The sequence below is a fragment of the Uloborus diversus genome, chromosome 6 (genome assembly GCF_026930045.1).
Source record: "Uloborus diversus isolate 005 chromosome 6, Udiv.v.3.1, whole genome shotgun sequence".
NCBI classification, from domain to species: domain Eukaryota; kingdom Metazoa; phylum Arthropoda; class Arachnida; order Araneae; family Uloboridae; genus Uloborus; species Uloborus diversus.
In genome coordinates, this window is record NC_072736.1 from 87,977,965 (window position 1) to 87,997,875 (window position 19,911).

At 31.1% G+C, this 19,911-nt stretch overlaps 1 protein-coding gene across 2 annotated transcripts in view; it reads left to right on the forward strand.

The window, feature by feature from the left end:
- The window catches only part of LOC129224437 (alpha-actinin), a 106,133-nt gene extending 86,831 nt beyond the window's left edge, over nt 1–19,302 (forward strand). For both annotated transcript variants that reach the window (XM_054858890.1, XM_054858892.1), the window contains exons 17-24: nt 2,873–3,031; nt 9,539–9,623; nt 11,148–11,347; nt 11,986–12,039; nt 14,585–14,653; nt 15,832–15,990; nt 16,255–16,413; nt 17,898–19,302. In XM_054858890.1, the coding sequence (XP_054714865.1) occupies nt 2,873–3,031; nt 9,539–9,623; nt 11,148–11,347; nt 11,986–12,039; nt 14,585–14,653; nt 15,832–15,990; nt 16,255–16,413; nt 17,898–18,056 (1,044 nt within the window). In that variant the 3' untranslated portion in view covers nt 18,057–19,302. The remainder of the gene's footprint in view (nt 1–2,872; nt 3,032–9,538; nt 9,624–11,147; nt 11,348–11,985; nt 12,040–14,584; nt 14,654–15,831; nt 15,991–16,254; nt 16,414–17,897) is intronic.
- Nucleotides 19,303–19,911: the final 609 nt, after the last annotated feature.

Genomic DNA, 19,911 nt, shown 5'->3' on the forward strand with positions numbered 1-19,911 from the left:
AGCTATTCTCAAAGAGCTTAATCAAGCAGTTACCGATAGTCATTTACTCGCCTATATGCTCCATCCAAAATATTTGGGAGTGAATTTATCATGTAATCAAGAAGAAAGTGCCCGGACTTTACTCACAAATATTAACCCTGATTATGTACCTTATACCATTGCTTTACAAAACAAATCGACCCCTTTTCCCAAAACCTATTTTTCCAATCACGTTGTAACAAATACTCCAAATACCGCATGGTGGTCCAGTTTGAAAAAATGTGCTATAGATGAAAGTTTTGTGAATCTTGCTTGTTCTTTGAGGATAATGCCAGCTAGTTCTGCTGGGATTGAAAGAATCTTCTTAAATTTCTCCGTTGTGCACAACAAATTGGGGAAATTGGTTAGGTTTAGAAACAGCGTCAAAACTTTTATTTTGTTACAGGCTGCTGCAGTGTGAAAACAATGTAAAATTTGATTTTGAATGGTGATAGTGTTGTAAATAAATTGTATTTGGGTTAACATTTAATTATTTTTCTTATACATTTTCTATTGTATGTCAGGAATTGCATTTGTGTCACTTTTTGAGTTGCTGCCAGTTTTTGCCATAAATGTGGCAGAAAGGGGTTTTTGCTATGCCGGTTTTAACCAGTTTCTACCAGTGGTTTTTACCGCCTTGGCAGAAACCTGCCAACCCTGATACATACACACACATACATACACACAGACAAACATTTTCCAAAAATAGTCTAAATGGACTCAGTACACCTCAAAACGTTTGAATCGGTCAAAATCCGAAATTCGAAAATTTGCACAAATCCAATACTTTCTTCTATATATTAGATATAGAAGAAAGTAAAAACCATTGCGTCAAGTGACGTATATTCAATAACCAGGATTAAATAAAAGAAAAAGAACATCATGCAAAATTTTCTCGCCAAACAATGACCACTGATGCTAAAATACTTCGAAGAAATTAAAATAAAATGAGAAAGATGGATTTAAAAAGCGTAACCATGGAAACACAAAATAAGTTTAAGAATTGACAATGAGAAAGATGGAAATATAAACAATGGATTCAAAAAGCGTTACCGTAGAAACTTAAAATAAAATGGTTGAAAACTTGAAAAGAGAACAGATTTTTGAATTTCATTTAATTCGCTTGTAACTTTTTTTCTAATGGAGATAGAGGGTTAAACTTTCAACCTAAGGTCGAGTTAGATCTGGAGTAAAAAATGTTGCTTTTTCCAATGCTGTCAAAAAGAAAACTGTGGGATGATTCCTTCACTTTTTATTGATAAATTTAATGAAGAAAGTAGTACCTAAATTTCAGCTAAGCCTAAAAAAATTGGAGCTAAAAACGTAAAAAACTCCCGTCACAATTACGTTAGAGCATTGAAACAAATTGCGTAGAACGCGGAAAATTCTACTCTTTTCAACGTATGTAATATTAAATATGTGCATGTAATTTTTCATCCCCATATTCGGGATTTCATGTGAAAATTGTCTCTAAATTGGAATAAAAAAAAAGAACTACTTGTCGATTTTTTTTTTTTGAACCGCTCTGCAAACCTTTCCGGGGCTAAAAGAAAAATACTGTGAAAATTTCACCGAAATATTTTCCTTTTCCTACGATATATAATATTACTATTTGCGACTAATTTTTCACTCCCATATTCAGGAATTTATGTTAAAATTTTGCCTAAATTGAAATAAAAAAAGAACTATTCATCGAATTGTTTTCGAACTGGTCTGCAAACCTTCTCAGGACTTAAATGAACGAACTGTGAAAATTTCAGCAAAATCGGCCGGGTAGTTCTCCAGTTTTGCGAGTTCAAACACACAGACGCTTTTCGGAGACTTCATTTTATACTATGTAGAGATTCATGTCTACAGTATAATTTTGAAATTATATGCCAGGTTTAATGCATTAGTTCACTAAATTTTGAAGCAGTGTTAAGTGGTATGCGAATCATTAAAAAGAAAATATTTTCGTATTTTATGCTTTGTACTTGCAATATAGTAATAATAATTATTTTAACTAATTATATAAACTATTATGACTTTTAAATTATTAATTGAAATAAGCCCTATTAATTGAATAATGCCCTATAGATTTCACTTCAGATTTTTAGAAAAACCAAGCTAGAAAATTTCAAGAATCTGCTTTGTTACCAGTACTCTAGTTTCACAATTAGTACTTATGCTTGCATTTAATTCAATATCCATTAAATAAATATGAGTTCTTACACTGTACTGTTTTGTAAGAAATTATGTTTGCCAATAAATGCAATAAAAATAAATACTGCAGATAAAGCACTGAGTTTGTACAATTCTTCAACAAAAATAATAATTTTGTTTTTCAAATCAAAATTGAAAATTGATAATAATTTTTGAGCAAAAGAAGTATGATAAAAATCATTTTTTGGAATAGTTTCAAAAAATTTCATAATCGGTTTGAACTTAAAAACCCACCCTTGAATATGACCATTAGCTCTTGTAGCAAAACTAAAGTATTGTTTAGCATACAAAAAACTTGAAAAAAACTTAACCGCCTGAAAAGCAGTCTCTATTTTGAGCAGACCAAAGACCTTTAATTATTTACAATGAAGGAAGCTTCCTAACCCCTTAAAACAGCTGAAAGTGTAATAGTTTGAATTTGAAGCCAAATTCAACGATTTCTAATATTTTTACATGTTTGTTCATTAAGTTAAAATCTGTGTCACTCATTTAGTATTTATTTATTTTAATAACTCATGCAAAAAAGTGTCATATAATTATTTAATTGCAAATTTTTGAAAAATTATTATTATTATTATTTTTTTTTTGTCTTAAAACCTCAAATGTTGAGGTTTCTTCAGGTAATTTATTTGTTTTTTCTCTCTAAACATAGGGTTTGATCGATGCTCATGAGCAATTCAAGCAGACCTTAGGTGAAGCGGATAAAGAACACAAGTCAATCATTGCATTATCTCAAGAAGTACAAACAATTGCTACTCAGTGCCAGGTTCCTGGAGGAATTGAAAATCCATACACTACATTAACAGCCATTGTGAGTATAGTTTAGTCACAAATGTATTGCTTTAACACACTATTCATTAGTTATGGTTTTTTTGTTACATACATATGTGTTTTAAAAGCATATTCATTTTCTATATAATAGGTTTTTAATTTTCCTCTCATATTGCTTATTTATTTTTAACTTGTTTGATTAAAACTGTTTTCTAAACTGTTCTGTTTTTATAAGCCCTGCAGTAGATTTTTTTCTTTTTTTAAACAGTTTGTGATGCTAAACAAAAATGAAAAAGTAGTCTGCAGTGTGGGAAATAAGTATTTTATTTTAAGGAGCAGTACTGCTCCTCAAATTCTGATATTGAAGAGCAGTTCTGTAGAATTGAGGATCAGTTTTACCACATTTGCTAAATTACATTTCGAACAAGAAAAAAAAACAGTTTTAAGAAGCATAATGTTTAAAGTTGCACATTTAAAAGTTTTGAGCAACAACTTCAGTTCCAAACTTTTATCACTAATTTTTTCAAAATAGAAGAACTGGAGCAAATGGGTGGTTCTACAAATACAAGAATATTTGGGGTGTAAAAATTTCAAAAAATTAAATTTATACCATTGAAAAAAACTATTTGCACCCGGTTTATTAATAACAATAGTCATCTAAAATGATTAAATAGACTGCATCGGCATCTAGTCTTGTCTTTCACATTTCAAAAATATTCAGTTATTTTAATTTTTTTGCATCGCAAAATTTCCGATGCAGTTTATAATAGTTTTGTCTTTCATACGTTTTGAATCGCAAACTGTGATGCAGTACCGCATATTTCCTACACAAATGCAAGACACACCCACAATACTTGTGATATCTGCACAGAGAAATGCTTGAAAATAAGATTTTAATACAAAATGTTACCTTTGGCTTATATCCAAGAAAATACGGTACACTTTTTCACTAACTGAAATTTAAAGTTTCTTACTTCTGTAAAAGTTTTAGGTTTTTTCACCCCCAACTGAACAAAAATCTGCAGACTTTCTCAAAAATCTGCTATGCACATTGTAATGTTGCACTGTTTCTGCTACCGGGGTGACAAGAATATTATATTAAATAGTATTCAATCAAGAAGCACAAAGGCTCAGTAGTAGCCCTTGGCACTCCCACATAGTAGAGGGGCTATGGTAGAAAATATAGCCGGAAACTGCATTTTGTGATAAAATCATGAAACTTGGCATGCATGTAGACAATGTACTAACAAACATTTTTAGAAGGGGAGGCAATTCAAAATCCCCCCCCAAACCGCCCCCCCCCCGGGCAGCCATTTTTGGTCAAAAATCAAAAAACACTTTTCTTTTTTATTTTTTGAAAAATACCCACCGTATCTTCTTTTGGGAGTTCTATTATGCTTACTAAAGTGTAAAAAGTCATCAAAATATCTCTAAACCTCCTTATTTTAAAATTAATTTTAAAAACTTGATTTTTTTAAACAAACTTTAACTAATCAAAGTCTTTAACATTTCTTGAGGGGTCGTTTGAGAAATGTTTTTTTATGCATTTTAAAGCACTGTGTTAAGGAAAATCAATTCATTTACAGTAGAACCCAATAATCCGAACCCCAGAAATCCGAAACATCAGAAAATCCGAACTCATGTTTTAATGTTTACTATTAAAAATTGATTACAAAACTAAGAAATAAAACTAGAAATTAAAAACCATAAACAAAGCTAGTAATTTTTCAAAACTTGAAACAAACATTTCAATTGTTGTTTAAGAATAAATACAGCACTTTGATTAGTTAAAACGAAATCAATTGTCATTATCGGTGAAAAAAAAAAAAACTTGAAACATTTGGAAATGAAGTACACAATTTTGTGTTGTTCTATGTTTTAAACAACGTAAGAGGAAGAAATATTTAATTACTACAATAAGAAGTTTAGTGCTATGTTAATAAAACTATCAATATTTTTATTATTAATAAAATTGTTATTTATTGAAACATAATTTACTGTTACAAAAACTACAACTAAATTGCAATACAAATCTGATTAAGTGATGCATACAACGATTATACAGAAGACAATTTAAAACGTTTGAATTTATAAGTAATTTACACAAGTACATAACATTTTCCATTGCATATTTGCACATAGGTGTTCAGATAAGTACATTTTTGAAGCACCCACAAGTTATTTGAGAGCAGTTTTTTTTTTTTTTTAACACTTGCATAACGTAAAGTCGCTTTCAGCAAGAACTTGAAACTTCGGGCAAACTCAAACAAATAAGAACATGCTTTTCATCAGTTGCTGTAAAACCCCAATCATAAATTGAAGTTAAGGCTAAATTTTTGGACGTACTGCAACACTGATGTCCACCTTGATAAGCACTAAATAACTCGCCTTAGAGCTTCAGCTGTGGGTGTTAAGTTATTCATTGATCATTGTTCGCTGGTGGAAAAAGTTTCCAGCTTCATTTAGGACGGCAAGTTGCATGCAGACGAGTAGTAGCAAAGATTAATGAATCACTAAGATATTTGAAATTTTTAATTAGGTGTGCATTTTTCTTAGGTTAGGATATATATATGAAAATACACCAATAACATCAGGATCGTCTTTTCATCATTTCCACATCATCACTTTTTTCCGACCTGCAAAAAAAGAGGTAACCATGAGAGTTCAGCTGAGAATGAGTGGAATTCTCTTAGAACAACTGATTTTTGCTGATCGAATTTGTACGCTAAGTCTTGGACTAGTATAAGTCGAAAGTGTTTTCCAGCTCCAGAATCTTCTTTATCCCCTTTCTGTACAGCTGATGGAAGCATCGTTGTCAACAGTTCCAACGAATATGTTCATGTGTCCTCTTATTGCAGCATGCAAAACATGAACGAAGACCCAGAAATTAGCTTCCTCATGATTTTATGGCACTAGAGGTATTATTTGATGAAAATCACTGTCACATCATTAAGAGCAAACATAAAATCATATAGCTAATGCAATCATGGAAAGCAATTCTGTCTTTTCTGCATTTCGTAGAAACTGAACCAGTTCTTAGAAAGCAAACCATTTTCTCTTAAATGATATCTTTCTTTTATTCCTCTTATATGTCTTACTTGTTGTATTCTGAAAAAAATGCAGATACTCCACCGAAAAATTTTCGGTCCTAGGTCGTTTTATGTGAACGATGAAAGAACCATCATAGACAATGGCGTCGCAATGTATCTCCATTGCACTTATTTTAAAATTAGCATTTGTCATTTGCATCTTCATCATTCCATCTTAACTCGTTTTCTTCTTCTCTCGAGTTGTTTTCATCAGTAGGAATACTATAATTTAACTCACTGAGCAGGAATGTTATTGACCAGACTTATTTCCTGTTCAAAGAGCTCCATTTATTGAAATCGGTGTAGGGTGAGGTTGATTTTCATAGAGGAGAAATTCAACTAGGCTGAAATTTACGGTATTGCAAATAATGAAAAGCTTTGAAAACGAATCTGTATAGGATTTTAATCTTTTCAGTAAAAGAGCAGACTTACTGATTTTTCTGGAAAAATGAAATGCTAAAATGTTATTGTTTTTCTACCCGTGAACATAAAGTGACTTTTGAGTCACAACTCTTTTCTCTACAAATTTGTTGCAGTGTTTTTTCCTCAACTTTCCCAATCTCCATCAGTTGCTCCACATATTCTTCGTCTACTGCTACATTCGTCTCCAATGAGAACAATTCTTTCGATGACTCTAAAAATGGATTCTCATGTTTAGCTATTTCTCTTCAAAACCTTTCTTGAATACATGCTTTGGAAACGTAACATTTTTTCATTGCGCATATACAGCGTTTCTTTAAATAAGCAGAGGTAACATTTTCAAATTGTGTAATGAAATCGATAATTTGAAAACCAGCCAACACCCATCTTCTTAACGCAGTTCGATCTGTGAAAGACCAATAGCCCCACCATCTCCTTTCACTATTGCATTGTTTTGCTGAGAATGGTCCGATCCAATTACAGAAAACACGTTCATTGTCTTTTTTACAACAAACGTTCCTCTTTCAAAGGATTTGTGTACGTCTGGAAAGTTCGTTGGTTAAAGAAAAAGATCTTGAATATAAACTGGTAACCATCCAGTATAGTTACCAAAGTATATGTATAGCGTATAGCAATAAAATGAAAAACACACACAAAATCAACTCCTTCAAAGTTTTAGTAAAGATACTAAAGTTGGTTGAAATCTCTGATCTAATAAACTTTAATTTTAAAAGCACCAGCTTTATTACGGTGCTCCAAAACTTGAATTTGTTTATATGTATGTTTTTTTTTAAATAAAATGAGAAAAAGCTTACTGATGATCAATTGGGTGACGGAGAATTAACAACAGCAACAATAGTAATAATAATAATGAACAGAAATTAAAATTCAACTTTAAATTTCTTTCTATTAGAATTATGTTGTCTTGAAACTAATTTTTCCCTTTTTTTTCAAGTCCTTATTCTATTATACCCTTCGCAAAAAGTTTCAATTATGCGTGCTCAGTCATTTAAAATGAGGGGCATCATGACCGGATAATTGGACAGTTCGGGCAATTAGAGTTCGGATAACTGGAACCGTACTTTGATATAACACTAATGTAATGTATCTTCAAATTCTGAAACCTGTAATTCTGTTATGGGGGGGGGGGAATTCACTTCAGAGAACTCACAATTTAAAAATATCGATTTTTTTTAAAACCACTTTTTGTGAAGTTATTTCTGAAAGTAGACATTTTTTAGAATTTTAAATAGTAAAAAATTTAATGAACATCCATGGAATGACACAACCAATGATTTAAAATATTATAATAACAAAAATTTAAAAAGAGGGGGGTTTTGGGGGGATTTTGGGATGCCTCCCCTTCCTAAAATTTTAGTTTATACAATGTCTACAAGCATGCCGAGTTTCATAATTTTATCACAATTTGCAGTTTCTTCCCCCGTAGCCCCCCGACTAACACCATAGGCCCGGGTTCTATTCCCGGGCTTGGCATGGTTGACTCGGCCGTTCATCCCTTCAGTGGGTCGATAAAATGAGTACCTTGGCCCTCACAGGCTGTCATTGTCACAGGGTTTGGTTTTTAGTATTCAATATATAAAATAACATATTAGGCCTGACAATGTATGTCAAAAACCAAGGGTTCTGGAGGGTTTGCTGCACCCCCTTTGTGTACGTAAAGAGGAACTTTTTTTTTTGCAAATTGTACTTACAAGGAGCTTATAAGTGCTTTCTTTTTACGGTAAAATATGGCTAAACATTTGACAAACAAAAATGAAAACAGCAATCAAAAATGAATACAACAATCAAAAACTAATGTATAACATTCAAAACTGAATGTGTGGAAGTTAAACTGGAATTTCTACAACTGATGTTTTTATTTTATTATGTTTCTGAAATATTTAAACTAGGGTTGGCAAAAACCCAGGCTTTTTTTTTAAAAGCCCATGAACCCAGGGTTTTTTGGTTTTTTTTAAAATAAAACCCAAAAACCCCAACTAAAGCTGGGTTTTTTAAAAAGAAATGTGGGTTTTTTGTGTGTCTTTTTTAGGGAAAATGTGGGGTGCTTGTAGCATATTGTAGCATAAGTATATGGACAAAGCACAAAAATTGTCTTGGGGTAAAAAAAAGCTGGAAAATTCAGCGTTTTCTGAAGAAAAGTAAAAAATACAATGAAACCCAACAATGGTGAAATTTCAGATTTTTTAGTTTCCATGATTACCAACAGTTAGGGCAAAGTTACTTCTCGAGTGATATTTTTTTTTTTTTTTTTTTTGCGTTTTACTTTATTGTATTTCATTTTATTATGCAAAACTACTGTAGAACCTCAAGTAGTTTAAATCCCTTTTTACTGAATTCCAGTTTAATCAAGACATTTCTTTGAATTTTATGTTGCCTGTTTTTCTATTTCTGTCTACAGAGTAGGAAATTTTAAACTTTTTCATGAGATAATGAAAATACTGTACATCCTATTCTATTTTCTGTCCGACCGTTTGTAAAACCTGTTAATTTCTAAAAAATATACCTTGTGTTGATTCGAGATCTGTGACGTGTTGGTTTGCAGAAAATAATTCACATGAAAGCCTTTTAGCTAGAGTAGTTTCCTGTGTACAATCTACAAATATTGAGAAAATCAGGCATGACAGGACTTAGTCAAGATAATTTGAGTTATTTATTGACCAGTTAAAGAAAAAAGTTAAATATATTTATTTAAAATCTTTGAAGTATTTTTTTAATGCCATTAAGAGTTAAGAAATACTGTTAAAGTTCAAAACTCATTTTTTATGTTCATTGTCTGTGGTAAGAACAAAAAAAAAATTAAGTTTGAATTGTGAATGTATTTAAATCAATTAACTTTCTTTTAAACTTCTCAGAAAAATTTTAAAAACCCAAAAATGAGCTAAATAATGGATTTTTTTAAATGGGTTTTTTCAAAAAAACCCATTGGGTCCAACGCAATTGGGTTCAATCCGGCCAACCCTGATTTAAACATTTTGTAACATCAGAGCCTCTAATAAGGGTTATAATTATTTCCTTAGGATATCACAACAAAATGGAATGATGTCAAGCAGATGATACCTAAACGAGATCAAGTACTTCAAACTGAACTCATGCGTCAACAATGTATCCTTTTATTTTTCAATTATGTTTTATTGTTGAAATTTTTTATATTTAAAATTGGTGAATTGCTTCAAATTTAAAGAGTAATGTTTAGCAACTCCATTTTGCTTTCAAGTACTGTTTTTAAATCAGATGTTCTACCTTATTAACTGAATCGATTTCATCCAGTTGAGTAATTTCTTATGTAGTTTGATTAAGGCCTATGTAGTCTGATTGGTAAGGCATTGGACTTGTAACTGGAGAGTCCCTGGTCCCAGAACCTCAGTGCTCTCTAATGGTGACAGTTGCACATTAAATATGTCACGGTCACGAAGTCCTCCAAGTTCCCATTTGAAATCGATGCCTATGTAGATCCTGGATCTAGGGTTGCCTGGCTCCTAATTCTGATTTAAAAAATAGAGCTATCTTCAGAGGCCTTCCAACCAGTTAAACCACATGTAGTGAAAGGTACAGGAACCTGGGAGTACAGTGTTGTACACTTAGATAAAGCATTCATTTTATTATGTTTTTGTTTTAATCCAATATTCATTATTTTTCTTTAGTAACTTTTATTTTTAAGGAACTTAACTTGCATACTGACTCTTCTAATGCTTTCAACATTGTATTTCATCTTAGAACTTTTACATAACAAAATAAGCATCATCAACCATAGTTACACTCTTTAACATGGCAGTTGCCAACTATGAGTTTCAAGATGATTTGCTGTTTTTGTAGTGTTACAGGTGTTTTTTTTTTTGCTAATACACATAAATAGGGTGGTTTTCTTCTGAGGAGGAAGCACATCTTTGGTTCCTTTGGGGGGGAAATAATTCAGCTGTTTGAATTTACCAAATGGAAGATTAAGGTAGATGGCTAAATTTTTGTATAAGTGGCGAAACCAGGGGTCATTGTTTTAAGCCTTTTAAATCTCTGGCTAATCTTGAAGTCAGGAAAAATTACTACTTCAATAGAGCTGTAAGCATTTGGAGCAATTTATTCGAAGTAGCTGTTACTTGCAATGCAATGAATAATGTTAGGAGGGCTCTCAATCTTGATTGGAGATTGATAAATTGAATAAGACCAGTCTAGGGGCTGGTCCTAGTCAACCTTATGCTGGTCCTCAGTTTTGTATTGGTATTTAAATCTAATCTGGATTTAATGTTGATTTTTTTTTTCACTTTTTACTTATAGCAGTTGTAATAAATGTATTTATATTATTCTTGTTATGTAATATTTGATTTTTTGATTTACATCAATTTTATTACTTTTTATTTATTTTTACTTCCTTATTTATTAAGAAACATTTCTATTTTTCATTTTCAAACAAAAAATAGAATATTATCTTACAACATCAAAGTAAGAACAGTACTGTTACTAGTAAAAAAAAGTAAACTACTTTTTTCAAAGCGAAAATGCACCTATTGTAAAAATGTTTATGAGGTCAGTTTCATGGTTCTAAAAAAATAATTGTTTACGAATTTCTATTGTTGGTATGGTGTGTTTTGTGCGTATCTGCAGTGTATGTTTCTTTAACTTGAATGCTAACAGCTAATGAAAGGTTACGTCGTAAATTTGCTGACAAAGCAAATGCTGTTGGACCTTGGATTGAAAGGCAAATGGACTCGGTTGCTGCTATCGGAATGGGTATGCAGGGTAGTCTAGAAGACCAACTTAACAAATTGAAGCAGTTTGAAACTGGTGTTGTTCAATACAGACCCCATATGGATGAACTTGAAAAGTGCCATCAAGTGAGAAAAATTATTTTTTTTATTGTGTCTGCTAGTTAACTAATTATTTTTCAAATTTGAATTTTTTTTCTCTCTATTTGTTACCAGAATTATTATTAAAAATGATTTCAGTGCTCTGCTAGCTATACTTAAGTATCACATTGCCTAAAAAAAATTTATTTTAATTTAAATGTTTAACAAATTTTATGTAATTTCAAAATTTAAAGATATTCAAAATATGGAAATGTCAACATCTATAAGTAAAATTAAAATTTGTTGAATAACATTCATGTGGAATGCACATGCTTTCTGTGTCAAAATAATTGTAGAAAATACCAAAAAGTGATAAGCAAATTTTTCAAAAAATACAATTTGATTCTGCAGGCCAAGGAGTCAACGGTTTTTGTATACTTGAAGAATACATAATTATAAAGACCACGAGCTTCAAAGTCTGAGCTCATTATGTGTCTAAGTACCTGTAAAGTAGTTTTTAAAAATTATTGCTTTCATTCAGTAGTTTAATATTATTGCTTTTTTAACTTAAGCTATTAAATATATTATAATAATATGCTTTTTAAAATTGAAAAATGCTAGTTTGTATAATGCAGTTTACTTGTAGACCTGATGATATTTCAATTTCCTTCTTTTCTCTTTTTTAGGAAATTCAAGAAGCTATGATATTTGAAAATAGATATACACAATATACAATGGAGGTAAAACAGCTTTTTCCAAAATGTATTTTTCAAGTACAAATATTTTTACCTTACCATTCGTTTTTAAATAAATAGAATTAATACTGATTTTAAATCTATATCTTTGCATTTCTAATTACCATATGAACCTTTTATTAAACTGTAACTTAGATTTGTAGTTTCTCAGTGTGATGTTTGGTTTTTAAGGTTACTCCCTTTTTCTGCAGATAATTGTAATATTTTAAAATTATTGCATTGTAAAAATCCTTATATCTTGTAATTCTGAGTTCAATGTAAGGGAAGGTGGCCTTATGTTTTTCTTGAATGAAACACTTGTGTATAATGTCATTAATTAAATTCAAACTTCGAAAATTTGCTGATTTGTTTTGCACTGTATTTTAGGTTATAATCATATTTCAAGACATAATTTAATAATGAAAAACGTAGATGTTTGAAAAAGTGTCCAAAGCATCATTTTTTCCTCTCCAAGAGGTAAAATGATCTTTCAGTCAACATACATAAAAAGCTGTTTGGCTAAACAAGCAGGAAACAGATGTCATGAAAAGTAATTTTCCAAATGCTAATAGTAATTCTGTTCAGACGCATAATACAGAGATCACTTGAGTACTGCCATTTCTTCTTCTTCATTACATGCAACTAGTTTGTGTCATCTAATGGATTGGGCTCCTTTCTTAAAGGAATCTTTTTTGCCTGCCAGGATCATTATATGCAATTTTCCCCTTCTTTTGTCAAGAAATTTTATACTTGTTTTTATTTTGCTGAACTTAACCATCTTAGAGCTGTGGCAATCGATAGAGACTATCCGCTTATTTTGATTGATTCCATTTACAAAAAGCTTTCTAAAAAATCTCAATTTAATATTCTTAATGCAATTTTTATTACTGAGAAGTTGAATTTTTTGCCATTCTTTCCTTCTGCTTAATTGTTGTGGAATTTATAAAATTAATTGCAATTGTAATCTTTCCTATACAGGACTAATTAACATGTTTTGAAAATTTGCTTGAAATAGCAATAAAATTATGTGCAAAAATAACAATTAAATAAGTCTAGTACAGTTGGTTCCCTGTTTAACGACTTTTTCTCTTCAACAATGACTTTTCACAGTCCCGGATGCTCCACTGTTATTTTAGACTCATTCTATTCAAGGACGCTTTCTACTTAAGGACAATTTTTTGGGGTCCCTAGAAAGTTGTTAAAAAGAGAAGCAAACTGTATTTCCCAACATTGTTAGGATTTGCATCACTCTTCTGATTTTTAGTTTTTCCAAATTATCTACAAATGCCCCAACTCATCAGATTTTGGTTTTGGAAATGTTCGTACATTTTGAGAAATAGTTCTGTGTTTTTTGTTTGAGCTTTCTCAGTTTAGGAACTTGGTTAACAATCTTGAAATTATTCTGTATTTTTTTTCTTTTTTTGCTGTTGACTCCTATTTAAAAAATTTTTTGCATTTCAGTTGGCATGGTTTACTTTTTTCTTTTTGTCTTTACTTTTTCGAAATTTTGTGTTTTGTTCAGTTCTCAAAGTTTTTCTTTCATTCTCCTTTTTTTTCTTTTCTCGGCAGTTCACAGTTGTTGAAATTGTGTTTTTTGTTTGAACATTATCAGTTTAACCTCCTCCCAATCTATTTTTTATTTTATTGTATTTTTATTTTGCATAATTTGTTCTTGATTGGTGTATAAATGTTTCATTGGAGTTCTGTTAATCCATTATTTTCCCTTTTTTAATTGTTTGCTGTTCTGCCTCATTGTTTTTATAGGATGTCTTCTCATCCAATAGCCCTTTTTTTTTTCCTTTGAACCTTGAAAGGGGGGTTTCTTATAAAACCCCTATTATAGAAAGGGGGTATCTTACCAATCAGCCATCTTAAACTTTTGTTAAAGGTACTTGCTGAATCCTTGTGGGCTAGATGTTTGGTCTATTTTATCAAGTAATACTTGGTCATTTAATTGGCTTTGAGATATTTGTGTGTATAATTTCATTTCTAAGCAAAATAAAACCTTGCCAACTACAGTTTTCGGAATATCAAATAAATGCACAAAAATGCTTAGATATTGCTTTAAGCAATTGTGATGTTTTGTTAACTAAGCGTCCTTTATTTATCTCTTTCACTTTACAGTTGATAAATATAAATAAAATCATTTAATGTTTTATCTTTGCATTATTGAGTGAGTGAAAATGCAAATGCTAAAAGTAAAACCCTGGTATTTACCCTCGATCCCCCACCCTCCCCATTTTGCTTAAAATAAAAATAACATCATGTGTATATTTTGTTATGGCAGATTAATTGCATGAAATTAATACCTTTATAGTTAATCTTAACTTTCTGTAGGAGGGAGATCTTTCTTTTTCTTTTTTTTTAAACTAGCATAATAATACATTTAACTACACTTTTTCTTTAACATTGAAAAATAAAGCCATTTTTTCAGATAATTGCTTGAAATTTTCAATTGTTTCTGTTTCAATTGTACAAGTTTTTAATACAAAATTTGTCAATGCTTTTAAAATTAGTTCAAAATATTTTACTCGATTTTTTTTTTTTTCAGACTCTACGAGTAGGCTGGGAGCAACTGTTAACTTCAATCCACCGCAATATTAATGAAGTTGAAAATCAAGTATGATCTTTTTATATATTTTTTACTGGTAGTTTTATGAATAAATTAAAAGAAAATTATCATTGGTATTTTCTTTCTCTTGAAATGTCTGTTAAAATTTTTTGCCGATATATTCAAAATTTATCATGTTCTTTTTCATTCTTCATGGTAATTGGACCCAATAAAATCCCAAATTGATGTAAAAGTAAAGGTAGTTTTACACTTAAAAAAAAGAAAACTTCATATCTCCACTCTAAGTGACTTATAAGCCTAAAATTTTTCATAATCTATCTACCATGTGTTAAGACTACAATTTTTGGTTCCTTCAAGCTGAAACTACAAAGGAAAAGCAGAAACTTCTTTCCGATGACTGCTTAAGTTAAGAATAAGGAATTCTCTGTTACTTGTAATTGTGAATCAAGACTAACCAAAAAAACTCGCTTTGAATTTCAACAAATTCAGTGTTAATGGATGCAAATAACTCTGCATATGTATTTATGAACAAATGAGGTCTATTTTGAACCGCAGTATTATTACTTTTATTTATTATTTAAATAAGGAAAAGGGTAAAATATAGTGCATAATTTCATCCGTTAAAAACATTCTGTGAAAGATAACTGTAAATCATACGTTTAAAACTAAAATCGTCTAACATAAAAATATGTGTTCTGGTGACTTCTAGGTAATTTAATGTTTTATCTTTTGATTTTAATTTTAGCATACTGCTTGCTTATTTTAAGTTTTATAAAAAAAAAAAATTAATGTTTCAAGTTTATTAAATGTTTTACCACGAAAAACACTATAGTTGGAATACTGTTTGTGCGTAGGTATATTTTTATCATGGAAGATTGAATTTCCTATAGACATACAAATAATAATCATTGTAGATATAATCATTGTAAATGATTGTAGATCAATCATTGTAATCACTGTAAATCATTGTAGATTGAGTTACATCAAACACAGACATTGATGAAAATGAAAAATTACTGAAGTGACACATGCCTTTTGAAAATATAGGAAATAACTTCATTTTTCGACTAACTTTTGATTCTAAAAAATAATACCCATTGTCTATTGCTATGTGATGTGATAATGTAAATTTAACTGTTTTTTCTTTTATTGAGATTTAAGGATTGAATTCACATCGCTGCTTAGTATATACTTTAACATATTTAATGCTCAACATTTTTTTCCAGATATTAACCAGAGACTCTAAAGGCATTACTGGGGAACAACTGAATGAATTCAGGATGTCTTTCAATCATTTTGACAAAAACAGAACTGGTCGGTTAGCACCAGAAGAATTCAAATCTTGTCTAGTCAGCTTAGGATATAATATTCGAAACGATAGACAGGTAAAATCTAGCTTCTTTGAAAAATGTAGTTAACATAGTTTTAGTAAATTGTGAAACATGTATTGAGTTGCTTGGAATTGTCCCAAAATGTATTATAAAGTTGAAATTTATTGATTAAATATGATAAGCATTTTTTTTTTTTTTTTTGCACTTATATTTTATGAGTATGATTCATTCATTAACACAAGCTTAATGAAATACAAGTTTTTTTTACTTACATAAATGTGTGTATTATTGAATGAAACATGTTTCTCTTTTAACCAGGGTGAAGCTGATTTCAGACGAATCATGAGTGTGGTTGATCCTAACAACACTGGCTATGTACATTTTGACGCATTCTTGGACTTCATGACACGAGAAAGCACAGACTCTGACACAGCTGAACAAATCATCGACTCCTTTAGAATCTTGGCCGGAGATAAGGTAGGAATCAGTATAATAAATGCTAAATGCACATTACCTATCTACATCAAAAAATGGAAATTGTCATTGGCTCTAAGAAGTTGCTTGGACTGAGGAACTGATCAAGGATTTATTAATATTTTTAGTGTTTCCTAGATTTTTTTTAACTTAATCAATTTGTAACTAAATTAAATAGGTTTCATATTTAAAAACATCGGAAATCTATTAATTGATGCTGATAGCCAATGATGTTATTAAAACATCGTAAATAAGAAGAAAATGTTGTATGTTACACTAGCATTCCTGAAAGTTGTATTGTAATGTTTGTAAAGGTAAAATACCTTTTCAACACTATATCTGCACTTAATTATATCATTAGTAAATTCCTCAAACATAATGCAGATATTTTAGTAAAAACTCCCCTTTTTCCGCACTAAATCAGCTACCATAAGTGCTAAGTCTTTGCAACTCCTAAATGTTGACTGATTCACCTGATCTTGCATCCTTAATTCTGTAATACCATTATGGAGCAAGGGCAGTTACATTCAAGCTTGGCTCCTGGGGCAGGCGACCTAGGCAGCAGATTTATGGGGGGGGGGGGGGGGGAATTTTGAAATTGTAACATTTTTTAAAGTATGAATTTCTGTTTCAGCACCATAAGATTCATTGCTTCAATACTAAAAACAAAAAAGTGTGCCAGTGCTTGAATATGCAAAACAAAGTTTGGAATTAGACTAGAAACTCAATTTAATTTTGGAGGCGGCAAATTGCGTGACTTAAAAGTCTTTCAGAAAATCTTATCTGCTTCAGTGCCATAAGATGCACTATTTTAATTTAAAGTGTGTACCAGTGTTTGGATGTGCAAAACCCAGTTTGGAGTTTAACTAAAAAGTTACTTGAATTTTAAGCACTTTACTATTATTTTTATTTTATTGATAGATTTTTATTTTATAATATTTTTATTATCATTCAATGGGGGGGGCAGCACTTGTCAATATCACCTAGGGCGGAAGAACTACTAGAGATCTTTATGATCATTCTTGTGACTTCAATGATAGATCTTCTTTCACCAAATCAGAAAGATCATTTGCCATTGTCATGGAATGTCTGAAAATTTTCAATGTCAAAGCTTTTGATTATGTGTCATTGATGATGGTATCCTCATTGGTTCCATCCTTTTTCGTCACTTCTAAAAGCTCTTTTTAGTGTTCTGGAACCAATCACAAAAAAAAGTCTTCTGCCCCAAGCTTGCTTATTAGAAGATCAAAATACTGTTCATTGCATGTTGTCAGCAATCTCTAAAGTTTGGATTCTGAAAACGGGTAAAACTTCTTTGTTTGCAATGCCGCTTCTGCATAAAATCAAAAATTGTCTGCCTAAAGCAAAATAAGGACTTAAATCATAAACTGCATGTAATCAAATCTGTGTAAAATAAACCTGCTTAAAAAATGAGGGCTTACTGTTATTTATATTGATGATGATTTTTATTTTTTCATTCATTTCAGCCGTATATCACTGCCGAGGAGCTTCGCAGGGAATTGCCTCCCGATCAGGCCGAGTACTGTATCAACCGAATGGGACCGTTCAAGGGACCTGGTGCCATCCCTGGGGCATTGGACTACATGTCCTTCTCTACAGCACTATATGGCGAAAGTGATCTCTAATAACTTCTGAAAAAAATGGGCTTGTGTAGCTCTATGCTTTTGATTCAGCCAACCTTCACAATCTTATACTACAAGACAGTTTTATTTGCTCTTTATGTGTTGTTTGAATCAAACTGTGTCATTTGATGTTCCTTATGTTTTGAGTGATCAAAATTACACCTTTCAAAATGCAAAAAATTTTCAGTTTTAGTTTTTTCTTTAAGTGTTTTAAAATAAAGTCTAGTGTTTATAAAAGTTTATAAAACGATGTTGTTACTTGTACTGCAGTAAGTAGGAGTAGAATAGCATCAACAAGTAGATTGCAATAAAAGATTAAATTTGTATAAAATGAGAAATTCTCCAATTTTTTGTTCTTTGATCAAGATAGTGTCATTTGTAATTGGATTATTCATTTTCTGTTATTCTTCTAAATTTCTGCTGTGTTATATATATATTGATGCCAAGTTAAATTGCTCAGCATTTCCTGGCATTTTTTAAAATTTCTTTCATTGAAATTCATGGAAACTTTAAACTGAGAATATTTGCATATTGAAATATTATTTATTTTTATATGTGAAATTAGAGAGAAATTTATGTTTAAATTTAATTATATATTTAGAATTTGTTGTATTGAATCATGTATCAGATTGTGCAATGTTGGTGTCTGATAATGTGACAAAAATAGAATTTTTTCTTTCAAATTAATTATAAAGATCCCAGTGGTATCTTTTTGTGATCCCCCCCCCCCCCCCAAATCCAATGGAATCAACTACTTGGACATCATAGCGTACATTTTTATCGAAGTGAGAAATTTTCTTGATCGTCGTTTTAAAGAGCCACTTGTGCCTTTGATTTTGGAGCGTCTGTCCGTCCCTTCTTGGCGACATCTCTTGTCTTCCGGCAGCACGCCCATTGTGGCTTTTGAACCACCTCGAACGACTTTTTCTAAGAAATGCAAGAAATTTTGCTTTCCGCATTGAAGTGCTTGTTTTAACCCCTGTTTTCGTAGATGTAGTCATCCCAGAGGCTGATTGTAATGAAGATTTATGGGAAATCAATTTTACGAACTGTTCTGTGTTTCGATATAATTGTGAGTGTGTCTGCATGGAACATCCAAAGAAAGATCATCCTGCAATCATGCTTTTGTGCTCCTTTGTACTTTTTAAAAGTATCTTAATAAAAAAATCTTTAGCCCTTAATGTTTGTGCTGTTGTAATTTAAAAATGTTAATGCAAGTTGGTTCAAAATAAAGAATTTATAAAGTCTTCATTTTTTTTTCCAATGACTATAAGTAGAGTTATTCATTCTGCATGTGTGTATGATTGCTAATAACTCAGTTCTATTCAAAAAATGCTAATACAGTAGAGTCTCAAAAATCCGAGGCAGTTGGGGCCAGTGGTGTTCCCATAGGGTATACTCCATATATGAAGTATACTCTCAAACATTTCTTATACACATGGCGTATACCCTCAAGCTTCAAACAATTTCATATTATGACATACGTATATGATCGCATACATATATTGGGCGTAATGGAGGACTAGGAGTATATCCTCAGAAAAATTTATGGGAACATCATTGGTTGGGGCTCATGCTACCTAGGGTTACTGAAAAGTCGGATTATATGGAAAATTCTTGTAATTGAAATTTTACACTTTTTGGACAACATAAGGACCCCTCCTTTTTAATTCATCGCTATAGGAAAAGGAAGTGTTGTCTTTACACCCTCAAATTTCAAAAAAAAAAATTCCATTTTTATTACCCCAAAGGAAATTTGACTGCTTTTTTTCACAAGTTTGTACAGGTTCATGTGTGCCTAACTGGTAGTCAATTAAAAAATGCATTTTAGTTATTCCCGAATCCGTTTCAGCTAGCC